At 49.4% G+C, this 16887-nt stretch overlaps 1 protein-coding gene across 8 annotated transcripts; it reads right to left on the reverse strand.

Annotated features, from left to right (window-relative positions):
• Nucleotides 1–2282: 2282 nt before the first annotated feature.
• LOC102519376 (cytochrome P450 4F3) lies at nt 2283–16372 on the reverse strand. 8 transcript variants are annotated; one of them, XM_014567658.2, is made up of 13 exons: nt 16264–16372; nt 15722–15920; nt 13647–13791; nt 10764–10817; nt 10543–10670; nt 8805–8926; nt 7790–8060; nt 6658–6724; nt 6346–6475; nt 3394–3527; nt 3233–3297; nt 2963–3045; nt 2283–2545 (listed from the first exon to the last, which is right to left on the reverse strand). In XM_014567658.2, the coding sequence occupies exons 2-13, from the start codon at nt 15917–15919 to the stop codon at nt 2368–2370; spliced, it is 1575 nt and encodes a 524-aa protein (XP_014423144.1). In that variant the 5' UTR covers nt 15920; nt 16264–16372; the 3' UTR covers nt 2283–2367. The 8 variants fall into 8 exon arrangements, with proteins under 8 accessions (XP_014423144.1, XP_032321274.1, XP_014423143.1 ...); XM_032465383.1 differs by lacking the exon at nt 16264–16372 and adding an exon at nt 16156–16256; XM_014567657.2 differs by lacking the exons at nt 13647–13791; nt 16264–16372 and adding exons at nt 11882–12026; nt 16152–16255.
• Between the last annotated feature and the right edge of the window lie 515 nt (nt 16373–16887).

The raw sequence follows: 16887 nt of genomic DNA on the forward strand, positions 1-16887 counted from the left end.
TTTAAAACAAGAATACAGAAAATCATAATTAGAAAAGAAGGAATGAGGGAATGACTGCTTAATAGATTCAGGTATTCTTTTTGGAGTGACGAAAATGTTCTGGAACTCGACAGAGGTGACAGTTGTTCAACATTGCAAAAGCACTAAATGCCACAGACAATTATTCACTTTAAAGTTACTAATTTTTGTTATGTGAATATCACTTCATTTTTTAAAAGATAGAAAAGATATAGCCAACAAACATTTTTAGAAAACAACCCTGGGGTAGCAATCTCAATATTAATAGCTGATAAAATGAAAGGAAAGAGGATCTTATATGACACATAAAGATGTTACACATTTTTAAACAGCCAAGACAGATTGTAAATAGATGCAAACTCAACATACATAAAGCAGTAAGTGAAAATGCATAGCTACATCAACACCAGTACTTGGAGATTTTATCCTAACCCTCTTAAAAATCGGTAAGTAAAGCAGGCAAGACTCAGGCTAAGGAATATATTCTCTAAATACCACATCTTAAAAATTGAGAGATAGGTAGAGGGAGAAATGTACACCCAAGAGAAATACAACTCACTCTCCAAGCACACATGGAATATTGATAAAAAGTTAATCATATATTTGCCCCCAACAAAAAACTGAATGAACTTCACAGCAATCTATTATCTATATGTTTGACTACATTGCACTAGAATTAAGTCACAAAACAATAACTAAAAATGCACACGTCTGGGGGGACGGTAAAGCTCAAGGTGTAGAGTGCATGCTTAGCGTGCATGAGGTCCTGGGTTCAATCCCCAGTACCTCCTCTAAAAACAAATAAACCTCATTACCTCCTTCCCCCAAAATTAAAAGAATACAATCATAAATGAATTTTTTAAATGCACATGTCTGGAGACCGTGTCAGTGAAACCACTTTTGGAATCATCAGAGGATTCCCCAGAGGTTGGGGTTGAAAATCAAGAATTTAGTTAATAATATTGAGTCTGAGATGGTTATTAGACTTCCAAATAAAGATGATCATAAGAGAAAGGTGAGTTTTCTATACACAAGGCTTTTATTGGATGAATCAATGTCCCTCTCCTCTCTGTCCCAAAGCATGGAGGAAACGTTAGTCATTCTATTACTACACTCTGTTAGTTACATTTAGAATTTTGTTTCATTAAGAAATAATTTAGATTCACTAGCCTTCTGGGTGTTTTTAGGCTTTTATTTTTATTTGATTTCCTTCCTCTTTTCCATATTTTTGTATTTGATATTATTACAGTTAAATATTTATTTTTCTTTAGTAATATATGAACCTGATTAAGTAGAAATTGGAGTAGGTGAATGGATAGATAAACTGTGGTACATCCGGACAATAGAAGATTATTAAACACTAAAAACAAATGAGCTATCAAGCCATGGAAAGACATGGAAGAAACTTAAATGCAATGTTACTAAGGGCAAGAAGCCAATCTGCATAGGCTACATACTATATGATTCCAACTCTATAACATTCCAGAAAAGGCAAAATTATGCAGACAGTAAAAATATCAGTGGTTGCCAGGGGTTAGGGGACAGGGATGGATGAATATGCAGGCCACAGGGGATTTTTTGGGCAGTGAAATATTCTGTATGGTACTATACTAATGGATGAATGCCATTATCTATTTGTCAAGATTCACAGAATGCATAACACCAAGAGTGAACTCTAATGTAAACTATGGACTTTGGGTGATAATGATGTGTCAACGTAGGTTCATCATTTGTTACAAATGTACCACTCTGATGCCAGATGTTGACAGTAGGGAAGGCTCTGAACCTGGAGGACAGCGGGGTGGGGGAGGGTTATATGGATGGCGGACTGGCAGGCAGTATGAAAACCCCTTTCCAATTGCTGACTTTAGAGGCTTTACCTGAGAAGGCTAGGGTTTTAGTATGGGTGTCTCTGTTCTATTTCCTCTCTGTTCATTGGAGATCTGGAGCACCACAGATTTGAAGTACTTTTCTCCCAGACTCCAATATATGTTGAAAAGCATCTCCTACTCCTCAAGTCCATCTTTAACCCTGATCCCTCTCCTGCTCAAACACCTCCTGTGGCTTCTTATTGCTCCTGCTCGGGCTCTGGGAAGACCTGCGATCAGCATAGGGCCTGTGGTCAGCTGGAGAGGTAAGGTCTTGGGCTCAGAGCCACCAGCCCCACCTCCACTTAACCACGCCCAGCCCCTCAGGCTCAGGTGAGCCTGATCCTCTCAGACCACCGCCCCAGCGCCCCCTGCAGGCTCGCGGTGAGGCTGAGGCAGAAGTGAAAGCAGTTTTATCCAAAGGAATCTGCAGTGGTAAGGGAGTGGGTCAGACTGAATCCCTGGTCTGGCGACAGTGGGGTCACTGAGCTCCTGCACTCAGTGGCTCCACCCGCAGCCAAAGTCCACCTTCTGCGCGCAGGATCAGCTCCGGCGACCTGCGTGGCTCCTCCTTATCCGGCAGGACGCGGAAGCGCAGCAGCGTGAGCGCTAGGACCACCTTCATCTCAGTCATGGCAAACGACTGCCCGATGCAGTTCCTGCAGGCAGGAGTCGGGGCTCTGACTGCGCCCAGCACCCTCATCCTGGCCCCATCGCGCCAGGAATCTGGCCCACAACCCACAACCCCGCCCACAGGAGTAGAGAAGGAGGTTAACCGTGCCTGGGTTAGCTGTGAGACCCCCATGTGTACTTGCATATCCTACCCCAGACTCCAGTCCTGAACTCAGACCAGCAGATGGGAATGGGGTTCTCAACATACCATGGACCCTTCCTTCGACCCACTCCACCATTCCCCAGACCCTTATCCATAACCTCTGTGGTAGGGGAGGGAAGGAGAGCCCCAGTTCTGACCATCTATAATTTTCCCCCTTCTCTGTCCCCACAGTCATGCCTGGCATCTCAGTCCCAGACCCCCTCGCCCCCATCACCCCATCCCCTCTTCCCGCTGCCTTCACCTGGGCCCCGCCGAGAAGGGAATAAATGCCAGAGGTGACCTCCCCTTGATGTGTTCCGGGTCGAAGCGAAAGGGGTCATAAACCTAGGAGCAAGGACAAGACAAAGCTAATGGGTGGGATCTCCCAGGACATCTGGCCCTGAAGAGGCAGGTATGTGTAGAATGGGGGGAGATGGTGTCTGATTCGCCAATCAGAGCCCTGTGCCTTCCCCTGGGTCCCACTAGGGGAGTGGACAAGGATGAGGGAGGTGGTGGGTGGAGGAGGCAGCACCTCAGGGTCTGGCCACACGGATGGGTTGTGGTGGATCCCGAAAATACTGATGAGGCAGATAACACCTGTAGGTGAGGAGGGAACAGTCAGGACTAGGTTCTCCCCGCCTGATTGGCCCCTCCTTCTGAGCAAGAACCTCCTCCCCTAATCATTGTGGTAACCTTTGGGGATGACCCGACCATCTGGGAGTACAATGTCCTGGGTACAGCGGCGAGAGATGGTTGGGGCTGGAGGATGCAACCGCAGACTCTCCTTGATGCACATGGTCAGGAAAGGCAACTGGGTCAGGTCGTCCCTAAGGAACCCCCATGAAAATTATCCAGGGAGCAAAAACAGAGACCCCACCCCCCAGCCTTCCCTATGCCCTATAAGATCCTCTCTCCCCATAACAAAATCACAGATGGATCTAATATCTCCAAACTCATTAAGTCACATATAAATGTACAGGGTTTTTTGTCCATCGTACTTTAATAAAATGTTTTTAAAAAAAGAAACAAAAGTGGTATCACAGAAGTACCAGGACAAAATTTAGCCACATATTTTAGAAGTTTTTCTGAGCAAAACACAACACTCAAAAGCCAACCATGAAAACATTTACAAATTTATATGAAAATAAAATATTCTTTATGGCAAGAAAGCAAAATCAAGAGGCAAACGACCAAGAAAAAAAAAGAAATAGATTCAATGTTTATTCTTATGTATTACAGCACTAGAGATACTAGCTAATGCAATTAGACAGGGGAAAAAAGGAGAGTAATGCCATTTGAAATGTGGGGGTAAATGTATCATTTTTGACAGATAGTAATTTTATACTTAGAAAATAAGAGAATTCACTGGAAAAGTTTGATGAACACTGAAGATAAAATCTAGTAAGTGGCCTGGATTCTTTTTCTTTAATCCCCTTCTTTTTGTATACTGATTAAAATTCTTAAGAACTGATACAGTTAAGTAGTTCAAAATTGGAAAAATACAAAACTCCACCCCTACGGCCCAACAGCACTCATTTCCCCTCCTCACAGTCTGCCTGGTGATTATTTTTTATGTATCTTTCCAGAGGTACTTTTTTGCATTAAAAAAAATTATACATTGTAAACATCGTACCTTTATTTATCACCCCCTTTAACACTCTCCCTTCCCATCCCTAGGCAAATGCTAATGTACCCTCTGTTTTTATAGATTTTTCTTTTCTAAATATTGCTAAATATAAATACAATCATATAATATATTTTTAAAATTATATGGTAGCATACTATATACTATACACACTGCTTTATCTTTTTCATGTAATAGTATATCAAACTCTTCTTGCACATCTCCTGGGACTTGTGTCAAGAAAAGGGCCTTCCCTACTCTGGAGCCGTAAAATAATGTCCTATGGTCACCTCCAGAGCCTTTAACACTCCTTTATTTTTTATTTTAAATATGTGATTCATGTGGGTGTTATTTTCTTATAAGACATGAGAAGCAGGTTGAATGAACTTTTTTCCGTGTAGCTCCCCAGTTGTTCCAAGAGCTTTTATTAAATGGTCTTTATTTTTCCTATTGATATGAGACTCCATATTTACCACTTACCATGTGCACTCGGCAAGAAATTTATATCCATAAATTATTATTTCCCCAAACTCATATTTTAAGAAGCAAAGATCTCAAAGATATATTTTAATATGCAGACTTTAACTCTTAATAGGGGAGGGGAGTGAGAGAGAGACCACATATAAGGGATTAAGAAAGCAGTCCACTTTTATTATAAGCATTTTGGTACTTTTTTTTCCAAGTGCAAAATTTTGTTTGAAGTCCTGGTTTAAAAAGAGTGAAAATGTTTCTCCACCTCACGGGACTGCTGTGGAGGACACTACCTCCAAAATATCTGTCCAGTCCAAGGCCTCCTCACCGTCCTCCAGTCCCTGGACTGCCTCAGGCCTCAAAATCTCCTCCCTGGGCCCCCATTCCATAGCTTGTCCTCTCCGGTATGTCCACCACACTAGTGCTAGAAAGATCTCTCCGGTAGCCAGATCTGTCCTGTCCTCCTGCTCAAACACTGCCCTTGGTTACCCTTTGGCCTTGGGTTAAAATTGAAGCCACTGACATTGCTTTCAGAGCCTTCCACAAGCGACCTCTGCTGCCATCTATCTTCCAGCCTCATCATCTCACCAAGAGTCAGCCTCTCCCTCCTTCCCTCCATCCTTCTTCCTTCTGTCCCTTTCTCTCTCCCTCTATCTCTGTCCCTTCCTCTCCCTTCTCTCTCCATTCCCTCTCTCACCCCCCTTTCTCTCTAACCTCCTCTCCTCTTCTGTCACTCTCTTGCCTTCCTCCACCTCTTCATTTTTTCCCAGCTGTTTTTTTTTTTTTTTTTTTTTTTTTTTACCTAACTGCACCTCAACTGCACCGAAATATCTACTGATTATTTTTTAGGGTCCCAGCTGAGGCACTTTTGTCCACCCTCTATGTCACCTCTCTTACTCTCGACCCCATCCTTGCCCTTGTGGACTGGGATTGTCTGGAACTTGGACTATTACTCCACCAGGCTGGGTGCTCCTAGAAGGCAAAGGCTGGGTCTAGGTCCTTTCTGAGTCTCCAGGGCACAGAACAGAGCTGAGAAGAATTGGAGATGGCATACAATTGGGGATGAGGAAGCAATGTGGCAGTGTTTGCTGAATGGGGACTGGATGGATGAAGCTGCAGGTGTTCCTGGGCTCGAGTTGAATGCCTTTAAACCCCAGCTGTTCCCTGTGAATCCTGGACTAAATAACATGAGGAATTAGGGGGCAGAAGCTGAGAAAACACTTAGGGAGTGAAGATGTTTAAAAACGTGTGATTTCAGAAAGCAAAGTAAGGCAGTGGAGTAAAGTTGCTTTTCTGAACATGGGCTACATGGCATCATCTGCCTTCACACATTGTAACTAATTCTCTCAGAAGTTCAAGTCTTTCTGTCCCAAACCCTGCAAACTTTCCCCTGCTATGCATGCTGGGTACCAGACCCTGCCTCTGGGCTCTGCTCCTATTCCCACTAAGCAATAATGACAGAATCAGCAAAAAGGCTTTCCCTCTTCCCCAGTCGGGGAGCGGAGCCCATGAGAGTGGCTCAGAAAAAGGCCATGAGGACTTCCACTCACCATTCAATCTCTTTAGGCTCACGATCCTTCAGGAGTTCTTCCACCTCCTGCCGGCAGCGCTCCTGGTATTCAGGGTGCTTTGCAAGGTTGTAGAGGACCCAGGAGAGGCCGCTGGCTGTGGTGTCATGGCCTGAGGAGTAGCCAGGCAGGCTTGGGTCTCTGGACTAATTCAGCACCAGAGGATGGACAGCACCCTTACATTAAGGCCTATGGGGAGTATGGGGAGGGATGGGGTGGTCCAGGGTCCACCCACCAAACCCCTGGGATGGAGAGACCCCTGCCCCTTCTGTAGTCCCACACTGGGACCCTCACCCGCAAACATGAAGGTGTCAGCTTCAGCTCGGATATCTTCGTCTGACAACCCCGTCCCATCTTCATCCTGGAGAGAAAGCAAAATCCCCAGAATCACACTAGCTCTGAGGGTCCCTGCATCTCAGCTGAGCCATTCTCTGAAGCACCAACATCCACCCAGAAACCCAAGTCCACCCTGAACTCCTAGACGTCCCTTGCTCACTATCACTAGAGGCCCCACCCCCAGGCCTCTTCCTTGGCCTTCTTGCCTCCTGAATTGTCCCTAGTGAACAAAATCAATGATCCATAAATATGTTCATATTTCTACAGGATGAGGGATTTCTGAGGAAAAAAGTTACTTGCCACCTGGATTACACGATGATTGAATAGTAACTTGCCTTAAAGGCTATAGATTGAACATTGCCCCAATGCCACATGCTGAGATAGTAAATCCAGAGATTCCCTATCTGTCCGGGAGATAAGGAATGCGTTATAAACCTGCAGAACCTATAAACATTGCCTTCTCACTGAAGAGGATTTGTTTAAGCCCTAGAACCATGACTCTCTCTCTCTCTCTGTCTCTCTGTCTCTCTGTCTCTCTGTCTGTCTGTCTCTCTCTCTCTCTTTTTCCCCATCTCATCTATCTCTTCTGTCCTTCTCCTTCCCCTCCACAGGAAAGAAGGGGCAGATATATCGGCTGTCCTACATAAGTTCCAAAATTCAAATTTGGAGGTACTTCTCCTGTGGTGCAAACATGGCTGCAGGTACAGGTGAAAGCACCATGGAGCCCTCAGAGGAGTCTGGGAATGGGGAATGGGAGCCACCATTCTACTCTGGCTACTGTTACTGCTGTGAGTAATAAATTGGCTGCTCTGAGCCAGGGTTCTATGTCTACACACAGAATCTACCTCCGTGGTAGATTAACTTAATAACTTGGAAGTAGAGCAAAATCTCAGGCCCTTTGCAGCTTCAGCCATAGTAATTCCCTGCAGGCTGCATTCCACAAAGTCATCTCTAAACCTTATCCCTAACCCATGCCTCTCTTCCTCAAGTACCTTCCGTGGCTCCCCAGTACCCTAGGCATCAAGTCCAAGCACTCTGAACAAACCAAGGTCCATTCTACTTCTTGAAATCAGAAACCAGAGCAGCCTACCTTGGTCAGCAGGAGCACATCAATGAAGTCCAAAGTCTTGGTTTTAGCCTTCGCCTTGAGGAAGTCATCAGCGCCTTCATCAGGGAGGGTGCGGCGTCGCTCCCGGATGACTGCATCTGTGAAGTCGTGTACCTGGCGGCAGGCCCTGCGGAAGCGCTGCCCATCGGGGGTGAGGTAGTACACGAAGTCCTTGTACTGGAACAGCTGCTGGTGCCGTTTTGCCACAAGAGCACTGAGCTCCAGGATGGCAGCAATATATCCAATGGGTTTCCTGCAGGATGAGAGCACGAAGGGAGGCAACAACTTAAAACACCTGAAGCCCGGAAGCCGGGAGTTACCTCCATCAGGACACCGAGTCTCCAAGAACAGATGGTGCACAGATAGAGTGGAGAGGAGCCAGGGTTTGTGACTCTCCAGACTCTCCTCTCCCTACATCCCATCTCTGTGAGCTGCCTGCATGCCCCAGGCACTCAGAGCACAGCTTAGTTACCACGCTTCTCTCCTCACTCTCTTACCCACTATCTGCGCCCCCTCCTTCCCAGAAGTGTCAGCACAGCTCAGACCTTATCCTCTCCCAACTGGCCAATGGGCCTAGCCCCTCTCCTAGTCTCCTTACATCCATTGTCAATACCATCCAGTGTCTACATGACAGTTGGTCTTCTCTTGAGTCAGAGCTCACATTTGACCACAATGTTCATCTGCACAACACCATCCATGGCTCCCTGAAAACCTCAGGATAAAGTTCATGTCCTCTTTGTCTGGCACTCCTCAAACCCCACATCCAAGGTGTCTCCTCACTGTTCCACACACCTTGCTCACCCTAGCCTCCTGGCCCTTATCAAACATTTCTACCTACCTGAAAATATCGCTCTCTTTCCTCTCCTTGTCTTTCTATGTCCAGCTCTGACCCACGTCCTCCAGGAAGGTCTTTCTGATCATCCTGGTCAGTCCTCCCTACCCCACCTACTCCCTTGGGTGAATGGCTCATGTTCCCGGGCCCTGGGTCAAGACTCACTCTTGGCAATTGCTGTCGAAGCTGAAGACGCATTTCTGCAGACTGTCCAGGGTCATGAGACTGATGTGTTCAAACATGTTCAGACGGGTGTGGCCCTCTGTGATCAGGCACTGCCACTTGGCCTGGACAGAGAACAGGACAGAGCTCGGGCTGGGAACTACCTCCCTTGAGCCTCTCACCAACCCCAACCACTAAGATGGACACCCGAGACCCTGCCTCCTGGCCCCAGGCACCTATCCCCAGGGAAGTCCAGGCTTGAGTGGGAGTCAAGGCTGCTGTCATCAGGACATCAAGTCTCCATGCCTGGGAGTCAGGAGATCTGGGTTTAATTCTGGCTCTGCCTCCTACACTGTGTACCCTTGGTCAACTTATTGCACAAAGTAAGTATGCAACAAATGTTAGCTTTCAGCACCATCATTGTTATAAATTGATTAGGAAAAGGTCCCCTATGCTGAGAGAGGTAGTCCTCCATGGGGCCTGAGTGCACTGCCCTTTCTTGCTGGGTATGCCCAACCATTGCGAGGCCCTGATGCTCTTCACCTGAACCGCTTCTCAGAGCTGTGTTTGCAGCAAACAACCTTGAGGAGTAAGGTTATGTCTCCCCCTGGACAAATATCAGGCTTGCCCCCAATCACTATAAAATACATAGAGTCCCTAAACCTGGTAGGCCCCCTGCCCCATCCCGTAATACAGTATACTACATGAGCAGGCACCTATCAAAGCCTGCCTGTGTCATCCTCATGGAACTTAGTGACTTTGAAAAAGAATGCAAACCAACACAAAGCATGTGCCCTTTGCTATGCCAAGAGTAATAAACTGTCATTTGTCTTTGACCCAGGAGACTCATGTTTCCAGTAGAATTAACAATGGAGTAACAAGCTCTCTTGTCAGTTTGCAACTATGGAAAAGTCCCAGGCACTTCACAAAATCCTTACCTCCAATTCTTCACTTTCCTATGTATATATCCAAACCCTTTGCAATGTGATTTTTCAGCAACTTCATATAGGAAGTGGAGTCTATTTCACTATCCTTTGTTTCCAAGCTGGCCTTGGACTTGCTTTGGCCAGTAGACTGTGGTGAAAATAAAGGGGTCATTATCCCAAAGCTAGACCTCAAAGGGCATTGCAGCTTCGTCTCAGCCTCTTGGAAACGTGCCTCTGCCATGTGAGCAAGACTGAGATGCCTTCTAAAGGGAGACAATCACATGAAAGGAGGTCCAGTTGCCCCAGGTGAGGCCATCCCAGATCAGCCTGCAGCCAGCCAAGCCCCAAACATGTGAGAGGACTCACCCCAGATCAGCAAAGCTTCCTATCAGACCCACAGCTGATAACAGATACGTGAGTGACCCCACCCACATCCAGAAGAACCAGCCACCTGACTCACAGACTTCTTGTCAATACTAAACCGTTGTTGTTTTGAAATGATCTGTTACTCCGGAATAACTGATACACAATATCCATCATCCTCATGATCCGTGTCTCAAGACTGGAAGGCTTCTGGGACGGAAACATAGAAACTAACACCGAGCACCTGTGTGCCAGGGTCATGACTCCATTACATCATCTTAACCATCCTGCAAGGCGGGGATCATATTATCCATTTACAGCCAAGAAAACTGAGGCTCAGAAGGGAAGCTACATGGCCTTAAAGCCACCAAGAAGGGCCAGAATTCCTGCATTGATGTCTCAGTCCTTGTCACCCCCGAGGCTCCAGCCAGGACTGTGTTCAAGAGACTCACGTGCATGACCTTCGCGCTGTCATTGAAAATCTTCACATAGGACTTCAGAATGTTGAAGTGGAAGGCAGGTGTCAGCATGCGACGGTGTCTGCTCCACTTGTCACCGGCACTCAGCAGGAGCCCATCCCCTAGCATGGACAGCCACGGGGAGTGAGCAAGGGCAGCCCCTACCCCTGGGCCCCTGAGGTTGTCCTCAACCCCCATCACTCACAGTTACTCACCCAGCCAGGGCTTCAGAAACTCGTAGAAGAATGAGTTCTTCGGTGCAACAGCGGCTGACATGAATGAGGACCATCAGGGACCATGGAGAGGGGGAGGAGAGGGACTTTGAAGGAAGAGGGTAGAGGCTCCCAGCCAGGAGTCTGCATTCCCACTCCAAGCCCAGCATAGCAGGAATGTGGACATGAGCATAGGAAGCCGGGAGGAGGCGGCGAGGGACAGGGGACAGGCCAGGCTGCAACACAGAGCAGAGCAAATGTGGAGCCATAGACACAACCCTGTGTGCTTAGACACCCCCAACACGACACAACCTGCCCCAGCGTGCCTTGACATGGCTCCTACATGGCCCAACATGTTCTAATCACCCAAGCATAGCCCAGCACTCTACCAACACCTTTATGGGACCCAGGACACCACCTCTGCCCCAGCTCTCTGACACCTCTGAGACATCAAACAAGACTCCAAGGGTCAGCACATGCTGACAAGGTCCCAACGTGCATGACACAACCTCACATGACACAACACACTCTGGCATGGACCTGAAGACAGTGTGACATTACCCAGAAAAACCTCAGCCAGGACCCAGACAGGACTTAAATACAGTCCACTGATGTCACAGACATGAGCCAGGCGTAACCAAGACAGCCTAAGAACTGCATCAGACAAGACTCACATAAAGTCTCAGGCATTTGTCAAAGAGACCCTGAGTCCCAGACCTCAGACAAACCCCAAACGTGGCCCAAAAATGACAAGAGGCAGAACTAGACAATCTCTGGTGGCATCTCAGACAAGAACCGGACAGACCCCGACATGCCTCAAATGTCCTTGGCCACAGCTGAACCCCAGAAGTGACTGAGACCATCTCTGTTTGAGCCCAGGTGTAATCAGGTACAACATGCCCGCTGTAACCAGAATCCAGGTAGAAACGTAGACGTGACCAGACATGGCCACACAGCAGACGTCACACGGACACGGCCAGAGGTCGGGCAGGTGGGAGTCCAGGTGAGAGAGAGGCGGTGGCATCTCCACCACAGCCCCTCTGTCTGCGCCCTGGTCTCCCGCCCAGCTGCAGGCAGCACAGGGACCAGGCAGCGGGCAAGCTGTGGCTGGGGGTGTCTACCTGGAGCAAAGAGCACAGGCTTGACGCAGGTGGGGTGGAAGATGCGGATGACCGCGTGCCAGGGCCCCACCCACCAGCAGCACACATCCCCATAGGTGCTGGCCAGGCCCTGTATGTACAGGAGACCTTCCTCCGAGCTCTGAATCTGGAGAGGAACAGAAAGGACTCAGTTCATACTCTTCAAGGCTGCCAGAGGGCAGGACTTGCAGGACAGTGATCCAGACCTGAGCCCCAGAGTCCCCTCCGGCAGCTGATCTTCTGTCCTCAGCCTCCTCCTGGGCTCCCTCCACACACCCTCCATACAAAACCACTGGGGTCCTTCGGTTACAGGGATAGAAAAGGTCTTTCCCTGTTTAGATCCCAAACACCATGTTCGCCTGACCTCTCTTCCATCCCCTATTCCAGATAAGGACACTGAGGCTCTGAGTGACGAAGTCACTTGCCCGCATGGGTGGTGGCACAGGCTACAGGTAGTTGTCCTCGGCTGCCTTGCTCCCCACCCGGGCAGCCCCAGCCCTCCTCATCCACGCCTGAGACATGATCCCTGCTCTGTCTGAATCCAGGGCCCAAGTTCTTAACCATCGAACTACTCTGAGCCCCAGAATACTAGCTCTGAGGAACTTATGCCTGCCAAGACTGGGCACCCAGAGTCTCAGCGACTCAGGAATCAGTTCTATGACCCAAGCGAGGAAACATTAAAGGAAATCCTGCAGCTTTTCCTGGAACTGTTAGAATGAGGTCACTTTTCCATGAAGGTTGAGCTTTGGGGATTCATCATCACCAGGATGAGAGTGAAGCCATCACAGATGAACACAGAACAAAAAGGTAAAGACAGATTTCTGATGACATTGTTTGAGACCTGGATCCAGCTGTGCCTGAAGACAACCCTTCTTGGATTTTGCAGTCAATTTATTCCCTTTCTTTGCTTAGACTACACAGGGTTAGATTTCTACCACTACTAGCTGAAAGAGATTTCAGCAGCCAGAGAGAGCTAGGGACCTTCCCAGAGACACCCAGCATTTTGGCTTCAGAGCCAAGGTTTCTGTCAGATGCTGACTATTTCCCTGTTGCCTGGTCTGTCTAGAGTTGGGAAGGGCAGAGGGCAAGGGAAGGGAGTCAGGGTTGGGTGCAGCGTCCTCAGGGAGATTCCTGGGGTCTGCAGAAGGAAAGCACTGAACTAGAACCGGTTGAACCATGGGACAGAGTAAAAGAAACCAACCCACCACAGGTGGATGTCATGGAAATAACAGCCCAGATCCTCCAGCAGCCACAAGCCTTCATTACTGTGCGTCTGGGGACAAATGGGACTGGGGCAGGCAGGCAGGTAGGGGACCTGAGAGTCTGTCAATACCTACTGCATCACTATACTGTCTTCTTTAAAAAAAATTCTGTTCATCGTTCCAAATCTAGTTCCAGCAACTCCTCCTCCAGGAAGCCTTCCAGCACACCCTAGCAGAGAAACTTGCTTCTCCTCTGGGTTGCCACAGCCCGTCTCCCTCTGCTCAATTCCTGACCACACATTAGGTCAGGGACTTCTCTGTCCAGATGTGTTTCCTCAAGACTGGGGGCATCCTTCACCCAGGACACCAGGGTGGGAGGAGGGAGGAGGTAGTGGGAGGGGGTTGGTGAAGGAAAGAGGAAGGTGGCTGAGAGAAAAAGGGAGGAGGGGCTGAGGCCCTGTAGGGCCACACAGAATTTGGCAGAGAGGGGCTGGAAGCTCTCAGATGTGCCCCTGCACCCACCACCACAAGCTGTGCATGGGTACCTGAGGCATTGGTGATACTCCGAACCAAGTCAGGGTGGCAGAAAATGACCAGGGGGATGATGGGGCCCATCCAGATCATATATCCCTGGGGGTTGTTGACCACCAGCTGGGTTAAGACCCTCAAGCCTTCCTCTGTGGGTTGTACCTGGAAGCAAGTCAAGGGCCATCACTTCCCAGAAGAAGCCACAGCAGGTACCCCCACAGCCACTGTGGTGAATGGTGTGTCAGATTCTGCACAGATGGAAGGAATCTCTGCTTCCTCCTGCTCCTTCCCTCTGGAAAAGGAAGGGTCCTGGAGGCCTCTCCGACTCCCAAGGGTGTATCCCAGGGTGCTGGGAGAAGACATGCACTCTGCCCAGAGGAAGGCTTAACTTGGCTCAAGAATACAGAATTTTCTCATCCTGGGAGTGGTTACAGCCCCAGGGGCGGCCACAGGAGGAGATCTCTATGGGGAGGGTTGTGCGTAGCGGGGTGGCCTCAGGAATTGTCCCTGGGTTCTGGTCCCACATTCTTTAATTTTCTGGCTAGCCCACATGGCCTCCAGTTCCTTGCATAGTAAAGGGTCTCCAGTCCTGGGACCTTCCAGCCCTGACAGACTCCCAGGGACAGACGGGAACTCTGCCCATCAATCAGGAGAGCAGCTCTGACCTACCAACCCCCTCGGCTGGCCATGCTCTCTGCACAGGGCACCCTGTCTATTTCTCTGCGTCCTGTGGACATGCCCCTTAACTGTGCTATTTACAGATGAGGGAACTGAGGCCAGGTCCCCCCATAGGGGAAGGAGGGCAGGTTACCTCTTGGGGAAGCATTCTCTCCAGTCCCTCAGGATGCCCTGTCCAAGCTTGCCAAATACCCCCAGGTGCTCTCAGCAGGTGAACATAAGTCACTTTTCACCTCTGTGACTTGCTCCCCTCTCCCCAAGGCCCCTGAGGTGAGGATTCAAAGCACTTGATGAGACTGGTCCAGAGAGGGAAAGTGACTCAGCCGAGGTCACACAGCAAGAGGGGCTGGAGGAAGGAAAAGTGACCAAGACCAGCCCCCATGGCCAAGCCCTTGAAGGGGAAGGCAGAACTGCAGTAACTGTGTGACTTTCCCGCAGCCCCCAGGGCTGACTGAGGCCATTTCAAGACCTGGAATCTCAGAAAATCCTCTCAACATGCTTCAGAACACCCCCATTCTGAACTTTGCCATAATAAACATTAAAATTGCAGTGAGTCCTCCCCCAAGTTGCAATTCTCATCTCAGGCAGAATAGGAAAGCTGTGCTCATCTCTCAGCTGGTCTCAAAGATGGATGGAGCTGAATGCCCATCCCTGTGACCTTTCCTGAGCGGTGATGGCAAGTTCATCACCTCGGTCATCAAACATTTATTTTGAGTGTCTCCTGTACACCAGCCCTGGACTGGGCACTGTAGTATCTCTACCCCAGAGCTTCCATCAAATTAGAATGATGGGTAATAAGTAATTGGACAATTAATTAACCATGAGCAGGGCCAAGTCAAAGGTCAAGATCTATGGTATGTGGCTGGGGGTGGGTGGGGGAGGGGGTCTAAGAAGGCTTCTGAAAGGGGAAATGAGTGGCCAACTTTATCCAGATTGGGCAACGGACCCATTAGGACATCTTTGGGGGAGATAAGAGGAAGATGCCCTGGGAAGGGGAGGGGATGAGAAGCTGTGACCCTGTAAGTGGGTATGGAGAGGTAATAGCTGATTCCTCTGGAGAAGCTGTAGCCCAGAAGGAGAAGACACAAGGAAATGGGCCACATGCAGAGCAGACCCTGGACAGAGCCCTCAAAGAGGCCCCAGGGTCAGCACGGAGACTGGGAAGGCCAGGGGACCGGCCTCTGTGCAGCCCAGCCTCAGAGGTGCACTGCTGCGTGGAAGAGAGGCAGGAAATGGACCTCAAAGCAGCTAGAGGTGGAAAGACAGGAGGTGAGAAAGGAATGAAGGAGTGACGAAAGAGGGGGCTCCCCTTGGCCTCCCTTGCTTCTCTGGTCTCCTAGATCCCAGCCCAACCCCTGAGCCCCATTCCTGACCTCTCCCTGATCCCCAGACCTGCTCTGCTGCCCACACTCACCAGGCCCAGGTGACCCAAGAACCAGTTCCGTTTCGGAGGCTGTGGGAAACACCGGAGGCGGCGAGCATTGTCATAGCAGGCATAGGTCCAGGCCAGGACTCGAGCCAGAAGCCAGGAGACAGCGGCCAGCAGCAGCAGCAGCCATGGGGAGGCTGCCACCGGCCCGAGACCCAGCCAGGACAGGCTCATCTGCAGCATTCTGTGGGGTGGACAGGATTGGGGGTGAGGACAGGGGCGGGTGGGGAGGGTGAGGCAGAGACAGATAGCAGGGGAGGAAGGAGGGAGTGAGGGGCAGGGATGGTGAGTGCTGGGGATGGGACAAGAAGAGCTCAGAGATGGGCAGACAGGGACTCAGAGAGCAGAGGGAGGCCCAGGGAAATCCAGAGGACGAGGGAGAGAGACAGAGACAGAGACAGAGAGTGTTAGTTACCCACTGGTATCTCTCATCTCCCAGGCCAGCTCATTCCCTGGAGCCACCCTGCCTGGGGCAGAATCCCCACCTCAGGCCAGGACCCCCAGCCCCTTGTCCCCCAGCCTGGTACCTTCTGTCAGGAGCAGCTCTTCCTGCACAACTTCCTCTCCCCTCCTCCTGGGATGTCCTTGCCCCTGGCCCCTGATCTAGGGGAAGCTGCCAGGGGCCAGACTAAGCCAGCCAATCCCCACAGCCTCCTTACCTCCTCCCCACCTGGCAGCTGCCCAAATCCATGGGTGGGGCGGGGATGGGGGTAGTGTTACTGAGAGAGGCCTGTGAACCAGCCCAGGGTCATGCAGTGTGGAAGGTGGATCCTCAGGGCTCAGCCAGGGGCAAGTTGGAGCTAATGTGACTCTGGGTCACTAAGTTTAGACCTGGCCCTGCCCTTCCAAGGCCAAGGTGCGGCAGGTAAATGTGTGAATGTTCAGGTGCCAGGTGAGCAGGGCAAACATCTCTGGGGCTCCTCTCCACACGCGGTCCAGGAAGGTGTCATGCACCATTTCTTTGTTTTTAATGTATTTATTTTACAATATCATAATTTAATTGAAGTATAGTTGATATACAACATGATACTTTATAGGTATACAATATAGTGATTCACAAAATTTTAAAAGTTATTATATACTCCATTTATAATTATTATTAAATATTGGCTACATTCCCCATGTTGTATATACATCCTTGTAGCTTATTT

Source organism: Camelus ferus, chromosome 22, assembly GCF_009834535.1.
Source record: "Camelus ferus isolate YT-003-E chromosome 22, BCGSAC_Cfer_1.0, whole genome shotgun sequence".
In the NCBI taxonomy this organism is placed as follows: Eukaryota; Metazoa; Chordata; class Mammalia; order Artiodactyla; family Camelidae; genus Camelus; species Camelus ferus.